The sequence below is a fragment of the Marmota monax genome, unplaced genomic scaffold (assembly GCF_021218885.2).
Source record: "Marmota monax isolate L192 unplaced genomic scaffold, Marmota_monax_Labrador192_F-V1.1 WCK01_AAM20220418_F8-fsc00021, whole genome shotgun sequence".
Classification (NCBI taxonomy): Eukaryota; Metazoa; Chordata; class Mammalia; order Rodentia; family Sciuridae; genus Marmota; species Marmota monax.
The window spans coordinates 3,221,684-3,240,358 of NW_026695228.1; the positions used below are offsets into that span (position 1 = coordinate 3,221,684).

The following is an 18,675-nucleotide window of genomic DNA, read 5'->3' on the forward strand; positions in this document are numbered from 1 at the left end:
TTCCTTTACAGCATAGCTCAAAATTCATCTTCTCAACAGTTCTTTAAATTTCAGTGTCAGTTTCCATAGACTCAGAATCTAAAGTAGGAAAACACAGCATTTGTGAGTGGTACTGGGAAATTGGTGTGAAGATAAGATAGCCACAAGTAGTTATCTGTTAAGTAAGAGGTTACTAATAAGAAATCTATTCAAAATATGAGGGTTGATTTCATTAAAAGTGCTTCAACAAAAACATATATTTCTCTAGAAAATTCTAATTCAATAGACATAGAATTGTATCCTTTTTCTTTAATATGTTCTCCAACTGACTCTTATATACATTTTGAATTTTTAATTCCACTGTTCTAGAATGGAGCATTCTATTATCTGTGTTCTTAGTCTTTAGCAATAGCTGCAGAACACATCTATTTGGATACAACTAACATTTTAATTGCAATTTTTGTTTGTTTTTTAAATATGAGAATATATTCCATAGTGTGGAATGGTTTATCATTCTACATTAAGAAAGCTTCCCTAGAGTGAGCTTTCCCTTGAGAAAACCAAAGATTACCTGGGAAGAGAGTATGGTCAGGAATTCTATATCTGTGGAGTTCCTGGTCCCTAGTAGGTACATAGTAAATATTTGTTGATTGAATATAAATATAAAGTGCTTAGGATAAGCAGTAAATATTGACCAAAAAATCTTTTCTTTCTTTCTTTTTTTTTTTTTTTTTTTTTTTTTGGTACTGGGGATTGAACTCAGGGGCACTAAACCATTGAGCCACATTCCCAGCCCTATTTTATATTTTATTTAGAGACAGGGTCTCACTGAGTTGCTTAGCACCTTACTTTTGCTGAGACTGGCTTTGAACTCACGATCCTTCTGACTCAGGCTCCTGAGCTGCTGGGATTACAGGCATGTGCCACTGTGTCTGGCCTCCGAAAAATCACTTTTGTAGACAGAACCTATAGTGCAAAAAGTGTAAACTGAAATTGTTTTTCCAGTACTATAATGACAACTGAGAGCATTTATTTTGTCTTCTGCCTCTCATATTTGCTGTTCATTCTCTTTTTTTGGAAACTTGCAATTTGATAACTTTCCATAATTTTATTTAACACTATTTTTAATAACTGTTTTAGCACTTTTGAAACTTAACTTTATTATGTCCTGCCTGAGTACATTTTCATGTTCTATGAACTTTCAGCTGCTGTACCTGGTGTGATTTTTGGTGACCTGCCAAAATAAGAGGAGGTTATATGTTATATGTCAGCTTTTAATAATCAGAGTGAAGAAGGGGCATGTACTCATGGCCTTTCTCTCTAAATTCTAAATTATATTGTCTATGGAAGAGCTTCTCAGATTCTCCATCTGTCTGTGGTGTAGGGCAGCAGGCCACACATGGCTTACTTTTTTTGGTCTTTGCTTCAATAAGATCCTGTATCAAAAACAAATGATTGTATTGTTTAAGTTAAGAATTCAAATGCATATTGTTGATCAGAACTTGATTCTATAGAGTTATACTAGGTTTCTTTATCTTTGGTGAGGATATTGTTTTATCTCAGCAAGGTCAATGAAGAATCTAATTGAATTTTGTCTACTTAAATTTTTATGTCACAGAATTGAAAAAAGTGCTTCTTGTAAATGCAGTATTTTATTTATTAAATCATTTAGGAAATTAAGATATGTTGCTATTTGGGTTAAAAACAGACAAATCTATGTTCAGCCTAGCTATCTAAACACAGGGTTCTCCTTTTGAATAATAGTTTAAATAGATTGGCAACCAGTTGCTAACTGTTTTTGTTAATAAAATTTTATTGGAATATAGCCATTCTAATTTCCTTAAGTGCATGTCTACAGTTTGCCCTACAACACAGTTGTGTAGTTGTCATAGAGATCAGTCTAACCAAAAAGTTTGAAATGTTTGTTCTCTGGCTCTTACAGAAAAATTTTGCTACTTATTCTCTATAATAAAAGTAATTTAGTTTGGTGCCCTGATTTCCTAATTAAAAAAAAAAAAACACGGGTGAGCATTTTATACTTCAGAGATATTTTGTGGTATATACATAGCAAGAATATTGCCTGTGTTTTTCAAAGAACAATTATAAAAGTTTGCAAATCCATAATAATAATAATAATTTGTGATCAAGCAAAATCATGTACAAATTACATGAAATATTTAGTTTTTTTAAATCTTGTACTATTTAGAAGATTTCTCTTTTCCTGGTGGCTAAGATTATCAATTATATCAAATTAATTAAGAGGTGCAGCATATTTGATATGTTAATGATATTCCTTTAGTTGTTTCTGAGACAGAAGTTTTACTAAAAGAGCTGGAGCAAATGCTACAGCAAGCCCTAGAGCCCACAGCAATACCTGATGAGTCTGAAGAAGAATGTGGAGAAGAAATTAATGCAAGAGAAAAGGTAGTATTGAAGTTATTATCGGGCCTAAATAGCAACTTCAAGTTTTTTAAATGGCAGAATTGTTTCTGATTGTACATTTCAGTTATACAAAATGCCTATTTCACATCTGAAATTTGAGCTCTTGGTTATCATGAAGTGAATTGTAAAGTAGTTGCCTTTTGAGAAATCAGAATACATCTATCAGTTTTGGGAAAGATATCTGTGTTTAAGTAGAGAAGTTCTTTTAATTTGAGCTCTTTGTGGTTGTAATGAAGAAAGATGGAAGAGGTTCACTATAGCAGTAGTTCACTCAGAAAGACCTCTCCCCTGCTTCTGATCTTTTCAATTGGAAGGGGCCAGGATAACAGCAGCTCACTAGAAAAGGGTAACAACTTACTAGGAAATCTGCCCTGTCCAGATCATGCACCAGGATGACCTCTATAACAGAAAAACCTCATTAGTAACAGTGGCGGTAGAATCTTTCATTGGAATAAGTTTCACCTTTTATATCTTGGTTTATGCTCCATAACCCCCTACATTTTGGACAGTTATGTTGGGCTTAGGCCACATGTGCTTACTTTATTTAATGCCTGCAACTAAAATGAGGGCTTGTGATATAAGACCCAGGCTATTAATACAAAGTAGCAATGAGAAAAAAAAAAGCCATATGGTAGACTTCCACCAGGCATACAGTTGTACCCTAAATAGTAAGAAAGAAAAATGACAGTACAGAGTTTTGTATCTTAAAGTTCATTCATTCTTTCAGATATATGGTGTATCTGCAGTCAAGAGAACATATTGAGCCTCACTCTCTTATATAATGCCTGTTTTCCTTGTCCTGGTTTTATCATTAATGACTTTTGAAATTTAGCAAAGTTGTTTGCCACCTGCCTCAGGATTGTTTTAGGGATTAAATAAGGTAAACTGGGAAAAGTGCTTGACATAACATCAGATACCTCAGGTTAACTATTATAGATGAAAATTGGTAATAGCAGTTTATAAAGAGCATAAATGCTAAAATTTTCTTTTTTTTTAAGAGAGAATTTTTAAAATATTTATTTCTTAGTTTTTCAGTGGACATAACATATTTGTTTGTATGTGGTGCTGAGGATCAAACCCGGGCTGCACACATGCCAGGCGAGCGCGCTACTGCTTGAGTCACATCCCCAGCCCCTAAAATTTTCTTACATCACTTTTATTTTCCCACATTCTTGCTTTGAGAAACTACCTACCCTGAAATCTTATTGTTTTCAGATGCAGAAAAAGTTGGATTTAGGACCATTTCTAAATGGTTTACATACTTCGGCAGACTATTCAGTTGCATGATTTCATTTAGATTGTCAATATATGTAAGGATGAGTCTTTAGCACCTCCTTTACTGAGTTAGAAATTTACAAAATTTATAGAATTTATTAATAAGATAAATGTATTAAGAGAAGAAAATTAGTATCAACTACTGAGTTGTAAATCATGGTAAGTTTTCTTAATCAGCACCAGCAATGGCAACTTTTGCCTGAATCTGCATAGGTTATAAATGCCATTTTTCCAATGAAGGGCTCCTTTCATTAAAAAAAATATTGTTTTCTATAGATGGATCTTACCCTTTGTAGAAAAATATCTATAGATTGGTGGCATGCATTTTATATGCATTTAATATACAAATTATTCTTTTTTAGCCTTGTTTGAATATTTGAATGCCTTGTTTGAATACCATATGGTTTTGTGTAGGTTTTTTTGTGTGTGTGGTTTTTTTTTGTTTGTTTTTTTTTTTTTTGTCCATTCTAGGCAGCTTTTCTTTTCAAAAATACAGCTTGGTTAATTTTTATAGTGATGTCCTGGAGCTTTTACAGTCATAGAAATGGCTTCTATTTTGGCATTATAACTAGTAACTTGATAGAACAGAAAATTACTTCTGATTTTATTTCTTAAGGTAAAATACATAGTTTTAATTCACCACTAGGCAGGAGCTTACTTTTTGTTTTAGATTCTTGTATTATTTTACTCTTTCAAAAGGCATTTAGGAATTATAAAAATTAATTATTTTAACTTGCTGGCAGGCAGGTGAGTGCCTCCTGCTGACTAGTTTAAAGCCACTGTGCACACTGAGCTTCGTAAGTCTGACATTCATGCCAGGTTCAGAATATTTAGGGCCATATTCACTTTTAAATGAGGAGAATAGCAATGAATCTGAATATCAAAACTGAAACAGTTTCCAATGTAAAATTAAAGAAATGATCACTTCTAGGATTTCATTTTTTTAAATTTTTGGTTATTACAAAGAATTAATATGACTTCCAAAGGGAATTTCACACTTAAAACAGGATTTTATTTTGATTTTAAAAAGAAAGTAGTCTCTCAAGCTAAAAATGCCAAGAAGAGCCACCTGATAATTTTAAAGTCCTGAGCCTGTTGATTCTCTTAGAAGATATTATATGAGCTATTTTCAAAGTTGTAACTTTAATGATATTTTCATCATTCATTTCACCTGTGAGATTTCAATTTGATTACTCTCAAGCATTTACACCAACAGATGAGAGTCACAATGTGGAAAAAAGCATACACACATGGATAATCAAAACACTTTTCTATTTGTCACTGAAATGCTTTATTAGATTATTTTCCTCAGTAGAGTCACCTTCCTAATTATGTTTTTCTTTAGCTAATATTAACACTGGTTGACATACCCTGACTTGGTAAGCAAAGGGAAGAAATTAACTGCAGGTTTTTATATATCTATTAGAATAATTCACAAATTGGATAATCCATATACAAATAAGACCATTTACTACATAATAATTTGGAATAATGGTACATTTTTAAATATTAAAATACTCTTATGAACTACATATGCTTTTTTCAACTTTGAATTGAATGAGAAATTAGCCATATCCTTAATGAGCATTGAAGTTATGGACTTCATATGTGTATGTGCATATGCACAAATAAATTGTTTTCACAAGTCAGTCCCCTTCCACACTAAACTAGAGTACACATAGCTTATGAGAAGATAGTGGCAGAAAATTTGTCTAAAACAGTTTTAATCTGTATTCTCTATAATAATTTTTAAAATAAGCTAATACAGAAAACTAAGACAAAATAAAATCATTTTTTCCAAATCATAAAATTAAAAGTAAAAATGGATAATGTTGAGAAATACAGACAGAACCTAAATAATAATTTACTTCTACAGAAACATATTTACTATTATACTGTATATAAGAATTATATACTGTATATAAGAATCATTATTTGACCTCCAATAAAGAAAACTTTATACACTGCTGTGACTTGAGGAATTACCACTACTTTATATTTTGTTCAAGTAATCAAGTAAATATGATATAGTTCTGATGATTTATATGGTTGTTTTCACAGTTATCTAAAGGCATCCCTGAAGCTCCTGCAGGCAGCCCATTTCAACATCAACATGAAGAGGACTATCTTGTAATTGATGGAATGAAATTAAGAGCTGGAGAATGTATTGAGAATATAACTAATAAGTTTAAAGAAATAGATGCCTTGATGTCTGAATTTTAGAGTGTTACGCATATTTTCAGAAGTCAATTGGGAAAACATTGGTATTTTTCTGAAGCCAGAAATTTTAAAATGTTTGGTAAAATAGGTATACATTATATACAAAAGTTGATATTTATGACAACTTTGTACTTTAAATTTTGAAAATATCCATAGTTTTGAGAGCCAAACAAATTGTATTGAAGTTAGAGTTCGAATTTTTAAATTAAAGAAAAGCCTTATTTTCTTGTTTGTAGATATTTTGTTTGCCTTATTTACAAAATGGTTTATGGAACTTACCTCATAAATACACACTTTACAATGCTTATTTAGGTCATTTATTCAAGTATGGTAAAGTACTAAAATGGCTGACCATACTATTACAATTCTTAGAGATAATTCAAATCTAATTAATATATTTATAAAATTTGTATTTGTATTATACTTAAATTATTATAAAATAAAAGGACATAATAAAAATATAGTAGTATAATAAAGTTGGAGACTTCTTAAAAGACAAAAATGTCAGTAGCCTCATTATATTAGAAACAATTATTTCCATCATGGTTTCTCAAACTGCTTATTTAACAGTCTTTAGGAAACTTGGAAGCAACAGAATCCTGGAACTTTCCCTGTTGAATCAGTATCTGAGCATGGGAAAATGTACCAAGAGAAATTAAACATGCACTATTAAAAAAAATCCAATAATATAAAAGTTAAAAGTACATCATTGTTAAAAAAAATTACTTCTTTAAGGCCCTATATCCTAATACTGTCACATTCTCATACACTGAGACTTAGGAATATAGCCCATAACAGTATAGTATAAATGAATAATATCTGCCATGTAATATCTTACATATTTTCCAGTTATTATAAACACTTAATTAGATTTTTAATTTTTTTAATTTGTTCTTTTTAGTTATATATGATATTAGAAAATATCCATGGTTTTGAGAGCCAAACAAATGTATTTTGACATATCATACCATGCATGGAGTATAACTTCCCATTCTTGTGGTTGTATATTATGTGAAGTTACACAAGTTGTGTATTCATATACAAACATAGGAAGGTTATATCTGATTTACTCTACTGTCTTTCCCATACCCCCAATTCCCCCCTGTCCAATCTGCTGAACCTTCAATCCTCCCTCTGCTGCTCTACAGCCTATTTTGAGTCAGTATCTGCATATTAGAGAAAACATTCAGCCTTTGGTTTTAGGGGATTGGCTTATTTCCCTTAGCATGGGAGTCTCCAGTTCTTTTCTGGCAAATATTATAATTTCATTCTTCTTTATGGCTGAAAATATTCCTTTATGTATATATACCACATTTTCTTCATCCTTTCACTTATTGAAGGGCACCTAGTTGGTTCCATAGCTTAGCTATTGTGAATTGAACTGCTGTGAACATTGTTGTGGCCACATTACTATGGTATGCTGATTTTAAATTGTTTGGGTATATGCTGAGGAGTGGGATAACTATGTCAAATGGTGGTTCCACTCCATGTTTTCTGAGGAAACTCCATACTGCTTTCCATATTGGTTGCACAAATTTGCAGTCCCACCAGCAATGTCAGAGTGTGCCTTTTTACCCCACATCCTCATCAACATTTATACTTGTATTCTTGATAATTGCCTTTCTTACTGGAGTAAGATGAAATCTCTGTTTACTTTTAGTTTGCATTTCTCTAATTGCTATTGATTTTGAACATTTTTTCATATATTTGTTGCCTATTCCATTTCTTTTTCTGTGAAGTGGTTATTTGTTTTTTGCTTGTTTGTTTTTGTTTTCGTTTTTTGTATTAAGTTTTTTGAGTTCTTTATATATCTTGGAGATTAATGCTCTATCTGAGGTGCAGGTGGCAAAGATATTCTCCCATTCTGTAGACTCTCTTTTCATGTTCTTGATTGTTTCCTTTGCTGTGAAGAAGCTTTTTAGTTTGATAAAATCCCATTTATTGATTTTTTATTTTAATTCTTGTGCTTTCAGAGTCTTGTTGAGGAATTTAGTTCTTAAGCCAACATGATGGATATTTGGGCCTACTTTTTCTTCTAGTAGGTACAGGGTCTCTTAACTAATGCCTAGGTCCTTAATCTATTTTGAGTTGGATTTTGTACAGGTTGAGAGATAGGGGTCTAACTTTATTTTATTACATATGGATTTCTTGTTTCCCCACCACCATTTGTTGAAGAGACTTTCTTTTATCCAATGTAGTTTATGGCACCTTTGTCTAGTATGAAATAACTGTAATTGTGTGGGTTCATCTCAGTGTCTTCTATTCTGTACCATTGGCCTTCATGGCTGCTGTGGTGCCAATACTATGCCATTTTTTATTACTGTAGCTTTGGTTTAAATTAAGGTCTGATACTGTGGTCCCTCCTAGCTTCACTTTTATGCTGAGAATTGTGTTGGCTATTCTGAGCCTCTTATTTTTCCAAATGAATTTCATGACTGCTTTTTCTATTTCTATGAAGAATGTCATCAGAACCTTAATAGGAATTGCATTGAATCTGTGTAGTGCTTGGTAGTATGGCCATTTTGACAATATTAATTCTGCCTATCCAAGAATATGGGAGATCTGTCCACCTTCTAAGGTCTTCTTTAAATTCTTTATTTGGTATTCTGTAGTTTTCATTGTAGAGGTCATTCACCTCTTTAGATTGATTCCCAAATATTTTAATTTTTTTGAGCTATTGTGAATGCGGTAATTTTCTTTTTCTTTCAGTGGATTTATCACTGACGTATAGGAATGAAGTTTATTTGTGGGTGTTAATTTTATATCCTGCCACTTTGCTTAATTCATTTATGAGTTTAAGAAATTTTCTGGTGGAGTTTTTGGATTTTCTAAATGTAGAATCATGTCATCAGCAAATAGGAATAGTTGTTCTTCTTTTCTTATTTGCATCCCTTTAAATTCTTTCTTTTGTCTAATTGCTCTTTCTAAAATTTCCAGAACTGTGTTGAATAGAAATGGTAAAAGAAGGCATCCCTGTCTTGTTCCAGTTTGTAGAGGGAATGCTTTCCATTTTTCTCCTTTAGAATGATGTTGGCCATGGATTGTCATAGTTAACTGTTACATATAGATCTATGTTCCTACTATCCTTAGTTTTTCCTAGTGTTTTGAAAATGAAGTTGTGCTATATTTTGTCAAATGCTGTTTCTGCATCTATTAAAATAATCATGTTATTCTTGTCTTTAAGTCTATCTTTTTAATATGTTTTTGTATGTGATTTGTCTATTTTATTTCAAATTTGTGCATGTATGTTCATGAGGGATATGGTATTGGTCTGAAGTTTTTTTCCTTGATGTGTCTTTGTCTGCTTTTGGTATCAGGGTGATATTAGCTTCATAGAATGTGTTTTAAAGTGTTCATTTCTTTTCTATATCGTGGATTGAAGGTTGGTACAATGCCCCTGAGAATTTGTCTGGTCCTGGGCTTTTCTTGGTTGGTAAGCTTGAGGGCATCTTCAGTTTCATTGTTTGAAATTGATCTGTTTAAGTTTCCTGTGTCCTCCTAATTCAATTTGAGTAGGTTGTATGTCTAGAAATTTGCCAGTGTCCAAGATTTTCTATTTTTTTAGAATATGAATTTTCAAAATAGCTTCTGGTTATCATCTGTATTTCAGTAGTGTCCATTGTGATATTTTATTTTTTCTTTCTGAATTTTAGTAATTGGAGTTTTTTCTCTCTTTGCTAGCTTGGCTAAGGGTTTATCAATTTTATTGATTTTTTTTCCCCAAAGTACCAACTTTTTGTTTATTTGATTTGGGGAGATTCTTTTGTTTCAATTTCATTAATTTTAATTATTTCCTATCTTCTACTTTTGGTGTTGATTTGTTCTTTTTCTAGAACTTTGAGATGTAATATTAGGTCACTTATTCATTGACTTTCTTTTCTCTTAATGAATGAACTCAATGCAATGAACTTTCCTCTTAGCACTATCTTCATAGTGACTCAAAGATTTGATATATTATATCACTGTTCTCAATTACTGCTAAGTATTTTTTATTTCATCCCTGATTTCTTTTGTTATTCATTCATTGTTCAATTATTTATTATTTAATCTCCAGGTGTTAGAGTAGTTTCTATTTTTTATATATCATTGATTTCTAATTTCATTCCATTATGATCTGATAGAATGCAGGGTTATTATCTCTGTTTTTTTTTATATTTGCTAAAAGTTGCTTTATGGCATAAGATATTGTCTATTTTGGAGAAGGATCCATGTACTGCTGAGAAGAAAGTATATTTGGTTAAAAATGAATGAAATATTCTATATATGTCATTAAGTCTAAATTATTGATTGTATTATTTAGTTATATAGCTTCTTTGTTTAGTTTTTGTTTGGAAGATCTGTCCAGTAGTGAGATTGGTGTGTTAAAGTCACCCAGTATTATTGTGTTGCAGTCTACTTGATTCTTGAAATGGAAAGAATTTGTTTGATATACATAGATGCTCCATTGGTTGGGGCCTAAATATTTGCAGTTGCTATGTCTTGCTGATGTATAATCCCCTTAAGCAGTATGAAATATCCTTCTTTGTCCTTTCTGATTAACTTTGGCATGAGGTTCACTTTATTTGGTATGAAGATGGAAATCCTTGCTTGTTTAAATGGTCCATGTAAGTGATACATTTTTCCTATCCTTTGGCATGTGGATGTTTTTGCCTATGAAGTGGGTCTCTTGGAAATAGCATATTGTTTTTGGTCTTGTTTTTTAATCCAGGCTACCAGTCTGTGCCTTTTGATTGATGAGTTTATGTCCTTAACAATTAATGTTATTATTGAGATATGATTTGTAATCCCAGGCATTTTGATTTATTTCTGGTTTTTAATTTGAATTAGTTTCTCCATTGATTCACTGTTCTTTAGTGTTCTTGCTCCCTCTGCTGGTTTTCACTTTTATTTTTCATTTCTTCTTTTTTATGTTTTCTAGTGCAGACTTTCTACTTGTGAATTCTTTTAACTTTTGTTCATCATGTAATGTTTTATTTGACCATCAATTCTGAAGCTTATTTTAGTATTCTTGGCTGGCATCCATTTTCTTTCCTTTTTTTCTTTTTTTTTTTAAAGAGAGAGAGAGAGACAGACAAACAGAGAGAGAATTTTAATATTTTTTTTTAAAATTTTCAGCGGACACAACATCTTTGTATGTGGTGCTGAGGATCGAACCCGGGCTGCACGCATGCCAGGCGAGCGTGCTACCACTTGAGCCACAACCCCAGCCCTCCTTTTTTTATTTATATTTGTTTTGCTTTTTTATTATTTATTTACTCTAATTACACTATGGATAATATTTTATAATATTCTTTATTGACAACTGTAAACTTGTATGACAATAAAATAATTGCTTGGGTAAATATCCAAAGGGAAAAATTACATAATTTTTAAGGAATCCTAAAAAACAGTTTTAGTGGATGTCATTTTGGATCTTGTCTATGCATTTCAAAGTGTGTATGTATGAACAGCTAACTCTAATTCCTGCTGTGGGTTTCTCTATTTCTGGGGGTAGTGAATTGGAGAAAGCACATCCTAAGCATGTAAAAACTGAAACCAACACTTGAGCAGATCAGGAAGGATAAGGAACTTACAATGTTCCTGGAAACTGCAGGGACTAATTGAAGAGTTTTAGACAGTAGAAACCCTTTGGGAATGACTACATCAGCAACAGTATGGATAGGAGTGGACAGATGAGCATTGAGTAGACTACTTCTGAAATTTTCTTGAGAAGCTGAATTATGGTGGTTCTGCTGTGGATAGATTCACAGCACAGACCCATCTATGTGAGAAGTGGATAGATTCAAGCTAAATTAACATCAGTGGGCTATTAGGATTTGGAGATTTAATATAGGGATGAGACAGAGGGCAGGAATCAGGACAACTTTAGGATTCTGATATTCATAAAGCTATTTACCAAGGTAGGAATACATGCAGATTAGAAACATGGAACAAATAGCAAATTTGAGCTAACTGTGTGAGTTCAGAAGAGATTATAAGACATTCATTCTTTTACAAAGCTTGCATTTCCATACTACTCTGAGACCCACAGTGACTAAGAATAGTTTCACAACATTCCATATTTAAATTCTAAGTGGTAAAAAAAAAAAAAAAAAAAAAACAGGAAAGGCCAAGGCCTATGCTTTTTATTATAGCTGAACTTATTATACAGCATTTCTGAAAATCCTTCCTTTTTTTCTTGGCAGTATGACTTTATAATCATATCTTACAAGCTGTCTCAAGAAGTTATTGATGGCATTTTTTGTTACTACTTAGATTCAACTATAAAAATTACTACAATTATATTTAAAAGATTTTGTCTATAATTCAAGTGTTTGATTTAAAGCCACAGCTAGTAGACCAGTTAGCTAAAATGCAGATTAAAAAAAAATCCTCCTGGTGGAACAGCCAGTGTTCATCAACATCAGCTTTCTTAGGCAAGAGACTGAAATTTGCACACTTAATTTATCTCTGCCATGATTTGAGTTGTAGAAGTCTGAGATTTCCAATGAAGTCTTTGTGCTCTTTTCCAGTTCAAAATGATTCTGAGAAAAAAAAACATTTGGATTGATTTTCTCTGTAAAGGAAACTGCAGTCTATTTCCATTGCTGTGGAACCTCTATGCATGAGAAATTACAAGGTTTCAAATTTCAAAGTAGAATATGCCCAGGAAAAAGAATAAGGGATCTGTAGACTAACATCTCTATCTTCAGGGCTGATAATCATGCCTGGCTGGCAGCTCCCTATTTTTAAATATCCCTTGGTCAGAGGCAAGCTATATAACATAGGCAGGGCATACAGGTAGTACTGTTGATTCAGAATGCCTACTTTCAGATGTTGGTTCTGTCACCTACTGGCTGGCTGACCCAAGGCAAGTTACTTAACTTCTCCAAGTCTAGGCTTTCTTTCATCTATAAAGTGGAGAAGTCCATGAAAGTAATCAACATAAAATGTATATAAGGTCCTATCACATGGAAAATTATTCCAGTTATGACTCTGATAATTTTTGGCTCCAGAGCATTTATCTACTAACCACCCCTGCCATGACTCTCCTATACCTAATGGACTAAAATGTTTATTTCAGCAGGTTAACACCTGCTTCTGGGGGACTGGGGCTGAGTACTGTGTGTGATTAGCTGACTCTAGAGTTGGGCAATTTCCTATTTTATAACTAGATCTTCTGCTTGGCCCAAAGGAAACTATCGTAAGGAAATTACATCTGCCCACCAAGGGAGGTTAAATTCTAAGTACACTAGTTGTACCAAGTTCAATAATGTAAGGTAGAAGGCAATATGCCAGGACATATGCACAAGTATTTTGGTTGGAATGAGAGCTCCTGTTTGCTTAGGTTAAGGAATGGCTGATCGATCCTCTTTGGAATGAGTTGGATCAAGTTCTTCTGATCTTGAGGCTATGAGTTAACTTATGAGAAGTCTGGATCTATTGAAGGACTGAGTCCCCAGTTAGATTTGCAAACTTTGAGGGTTGATCACCAAAGCCAGCTCTATTAAACCCATATTCCAAAAAGTCTTGGCCCATTTGCCCCATGCTGGGAACTGAATTTATGCAGGGATTTCAAGTGGTAAGAGGCTTACTTAGTTCTATCTTTATTAAAGACAGGGTATGTACTTTTGATGGTTTAGCTTTTTATTATCACCAACAACAGTGGCATAAGTAGGAAAGTGCACCCATGTACTTTTAAGTCTGTATTGTCTGCATCCTTGAATTTGCTGATTCTATAGTGGAGGGTATTGGGTCATAGGCAGTTAAATCTATCCACTAATAGACCTAGGCACAATTGCAAATATTGTAATTGGTCTAAAAATCTATTGAAAATATTTGGTAGTCAGCCATTTCTGTAGGAAGCTTTCATTCATGAGCCTGCAATTATTGTGAAGTGCTTTTGATGGAACCAGAGCATTCCATCATCTAATGCTTCTTCCAAATGGCTAGTAATCCATGACCCCACCATTTTTGAGACTAGCAAATGGTAGAGTCCTGCTTCAGATACTTATAGACTATTAGGATTTATATCCATGGTCCTTCCAAGAGACTGGAATTCTCTCATTTCTCCAAGAGTGAAATTTTGAAAATTCTAGACATATCTAAATCTTGCTCTATTATTTATGTAGGGCCCCAAAGGAAATCCAGACATAGTGCAGTTTTAAAATGCTAAATACTTCTTTAGGACTAAGCCAACTCTAGTTATCTCTCAGATTTGTAGAAAAATTGTTTGGGAAATATAAATTAGGACTCAAGTTCCCAATGGGACATTCGGTACCTGAAGATCTAAATATTGGAACTTTTATACTACCAGAAGCAATATACAGATTTCAATGTACACAGAATTAGAAAAAAACAATCCATACCTTCATCTGGAAGAATAAGAGACTCAGAAAAGCCAAAGAATTACTAAGCAAGAAAAGCAATGCTTTCCTTGTCACAATACCTAATCTGAAAGAATACTTCAGAGCTGTAATAACAAAAACAACATGGCATTGACATCAAAATAGGCTTGAAGACCATTGGAACAGAATAGAAGGCACAGAGAAACCCACATACAGCTATCTGCTACTTGACAAAGGTGCCAAAATATATGTTGGAGAAAAGAGTCTTTTTAACAAATGATGCTGGGAAAACTGGATGCCATATGTAGAAGAATGAAACTAGGTCCCCATATCTCACCCTTCTCAAAAGTCAGGTCAAACTGGATTAAAGATTTAGGAAACCAGAAACCATGCAATTGCTAGAAGCAACATAGGGTCAACTCTCTATCTTATTGCAGCTGAAACTGAGTTCCTTAACAAGACCCCTAAAGCTCAAGAAATAAAACCCATTTATTGATCCAAGGACCTAAACACTTCTCAGAAGAGGATATACAATCAATCAATAAATATATGAAAAAATGTCCATCATCTCTAGCAATTAGAGAAATGCAAATCAAAGCTATTTTAAGATTTCATCTCACTTCAGTCAGAATGGCAGTTATTATGAAGACAAACAACAATAAAGCTGGCGAGGATATGGGGGAAAAGGTACACTCATACACTTCTGGTGGAACTGCAAATTGGTGCAGCCAATATGGAAAGCAGTATGGAGATTCCTTGGAAAATTTGGAATGGAACCACCATTTGACCCAGCTATCCCTCTCCTCTATCTCTACACCAAGGACTTACTTAAAAACAGGGACACAGCCACATCAATATTTATAGCAGCACAATTCACAATAGCTAAACCCCAGAACCAGCCTAGATGAATGGATAAAAAAATGTGGCATATGTACACAATGGAATATTACTCAGCAATAAAAGAGAATAAAATTATGGCATTTGCAGGTAAGTGGATGGCATTAGAGAAGATAGTGCTAAGTTAGCCAATTCCAGAAAAACAAATGACGAATGTTTTCTCTGATATAAGGAGACTGAATCACAGTGGGGTAGGGAGGGGGAGCATGGGAGGAACAGACAAACTAGATAGGGCAGAGGGGTGGGAAGTGAAGGGAGAGGGCAAGGGGTTAGAACGGATGGTGGAATGTAATGGACATCATTATCCAAAGTACATGTATGAAGACACGAATTGGTGGAACATACTTTATATACAACCAGAGATATGAAAAATTGTGCTGTATATGTGTAATATGAGTTGTAATGCATTACACTTTCATATATAAAAATGTCAATAAAAAGATTTATGCAGAAAGTCTTTTAAAAAGAAAGAAAACCAAGAATTAATAATTGGGATGCCATTAAATTGAAAATTCTCTGCACAGCAAAGGATATAAAAGCGTAAAGAGAAAGCCTACATAATGGAAGAAAATCTTTGCCAGATGGTTCTCTGACAGGGGATAAATATCCAGAATATATTCAGAACTCAAAAAACTTAACAAACAATCCAATCAATAAATGTGAAAAAAAATCTAAACAGACATTTCTCAAATGAAGAAACACAAATGACCAACAAATATATGAAAAACTGTTCTGCTTCTCTAGCAATCAGGGAAATGAAATCAAAACTACACTAAGATTTTATTGAGTTCTCTAGTCAGAATGGGATTAGCTATACATTACAAAATATTGCAAAGTGACTTTTAGTCACCTGGATAAAACTGGCTATAAATCTTCAAGACATGATACCTCAGCCACCTGATATGCCCCAAGTACCAATACTTACATTTGGAAAGAAAAATGTAACCTTAAAAAAATGTGATTTTTGACACATGGAATGGTCTGTAATGAAATACATAGAAAATCCACTAAGTTAAAGAGAGCAACATTGTTAAAAGTACTGAAAATGTATGAAAAGAAAAAAAAGACCTCTAACCCCAAATATTTTACAACTTTAGCAGGATCCCAGCAACTCTCCTGGCCATTTTTCATTTGTACTGGTCATATGGGATGTTTTCTACCTAGGGTAGTGCTAGAATCAAAATAGTTTTGCCTCTTGAGTTGCACCTAAAGTGGTAGCTTGAGGCCTTTGCTCAATGACCTTCCCAACTATCTGGATCCCATACTGGCCTCTCAACTACTGGGCCTCAGCCCATTCTCTGCCTAGCCCTGAGTGGTAGTTTCATTATAAAGTGCATCATATTGCTTTATTAAGGAGATAGAATATATAATCTAATATAAATAGAACACCAGCCCAACCAACATATCACTAAGGGCTTATTGAGTGGGTCACATCTGGACTCTATGATAATCACATAGAATGTGCAGTAGAGATATTCCAATAGTAGTAGAATATCTCCTTGTGTGATTAAAAAAAATCTATACATGTATTTTCATACCTTATCTTTTTCCCATGCCTTCTTTAGCATTTTGGTATTGTATCAGTATGTTGAATTATAAAACTAGGTCCAGTTTTTATCTAATCTGTGTAAGTCATATAACTAATAAATAGAAGGGCTAGAATTTGAGTACATTTCTGTTTCTATATCTCTTGCCCTTGGCTACTGTCTATATTGTCTTGATATGCTGTTTACTATCTGGGTGACAAAATAATCATCTAGTTTCCTCATATGTAAAATGGTGATAGAACTGTCTAAAGCAAAGTATTGTGAGGAATAAGTGAGATTATTTTATGTGAAAGTGGCTTGTAAATCAACTTGATCTTTTATTTACTCCTTCTGAAGAAATCCAAGTATGTTTTAGTATGTTGCAATTAACAAATTACTGAGATAAAAATGTAACTATACTATTACTCTTATATAATTTGATCTACTAATCATAAATTTCAGAGTTTCTTTTTCCTCTTATAAAATTAATCTTTGGAAGCCATCAGCAGCAGTATTATGATCTTCCCTTTGATGGGTATGTTAACAATGCCTGTCCTTAAGGTGCATCTGATTGTCGAGTTTTAGAAGTAGCTTTAAATCACCTTGTTCTCTTCACAAACATTCAGTTTAAAGGGAAAAGTGAGGGGTGGGGAGAAAGTCTTACTGCTTTCACTAGGTCTTGCCTAAAATAACTTTCTGCTTTTACAGTTGCAAGTTTCTGTGTTATTTTGAATGAGTTCCAGTAAAGTCCTTTGCAGGGAATCTATTTGAAGGGTGCTCTCCTCTAGCAAGTTGGAATTTAGGCCCAGGCTAATAGTATCTTTGAAAATCAGGAAACTCACCAAAATATTTGAGCAGCATTCATGTCTTTTACTGTTGACACTTCCTTATCTTGACATTCAAATAAATTGCATACATTTAAAATTTTATAAAATGAATATCTTGCAATTTGCAAAGGGACCAATGAGGCAGAAAAGAAATGTAAATGTGCCTGTGACCATCTCTTCTGTAGTATATAGTCTAGTTATGGAAGAATGTGAGCACACACAGGTGTCCCTCTAAAGAAAAAGTACAATTAAAAATAGAATGTCTAACAGGAGGAAGAGGTCCCTTCCCAGATAGCTGTCATTACAAAACCCATTAATAAATTCCTTCAGGCTCAGTTATCTCCTCCTAGAGGTGAGAAATCACCTCGCAGAGTCTAAGGTCATCAGATGACCCTGGCAGCCAGGAATTGCCCATAGAAGAAGTTAAGCCATGGCTAGGCCTCCCATTTCAAACCCCTTCCTTGGTTCCTTGTGAATTTCAGAAAGGGCCAATGATCGGGCTGGGGATGTGGCTCAAGCGGTAGCGCGCTCGCCTGGCATGCACAGGGCGCTGGGTTTGATCCTCAGCACCACATAAAAATTAAAAAAAATAAAGATGTGTCCACCGAAAACTAAAAAATAATATTAAGATTCTCTCTCTCTCTCTCTCTCTCTCTCTCTCTCTCTCTCTCTCTCTCTCTCCTCTCTCTCTCTTTAAAAAAAAAAAGAAAAGAAAGGGCCAATGATAATGATGCCTGGTTTTTATATCACTAGGTCTTGGCCTAAAAAAACTTTCTGCTTTTACAAACACCATTGAATCAGACTGCAGGTATCCCATATGACTTCACTGTGTTTACCTGCTCACAATCACTGACCCTTGTTCCTCCAGTAACCTTTCTCCCCAACTATTGTAGATAAAGCCAAGATGTGGGAGGCACAGAGGGTGGATTGGCAAAGGACACTCATATTAGATAGTGATTCTGTCGATCCAGTGAGCTCTTAGAACCCCCATCACAACAGGGAGAAGAGGAAGACAGTGAGGAAGTGGGCAAGGCTGTGCTTCTTCAGGGTAAGAAGCTGGCCAATCAGGCTTCAGCTCCTGTCAGTCCATTTTACCTCTCACATGGATGCCTGTCTCTGTTTTTATAACAGCTGCTGTCAGGCAGTGCCAGAACTGGAAAGCACCATTAGTCACCTGATCTC

The 18,675-nt window shown here is 33.9% G+C and overlaps 1 protein-coding gene across 1 annotated transcript in view; it reads left to right on the forward strand.

The window, feature by feature from the left end:
* Zcwpw2 (zinc finger CW-type and PWWP domain containing 2) overlaps nt 1–6,151 on the forward strand; it is a 131,497-nt gene extending 125,346 nt beyond the window's left edge. Inside the window, exons 8-9 of the mRNA XM_046437664.2 lie at nt 2,279–2,403; nt 5,758–6,151. Coding sequence (XP_046293620.1) covers nt 2,279–2,403; nt 5,758–5,919 — 287 coding nt within the window. The 3' untranslated portion in view covers nt 5,920–6,151. The remainder of the gene's footprint in view (nt 1–2,278; nt 2,404–5,757) is intronic.
* Nucleotides 6,152–18,675: the final 12,524 nt, after the last annotated feature.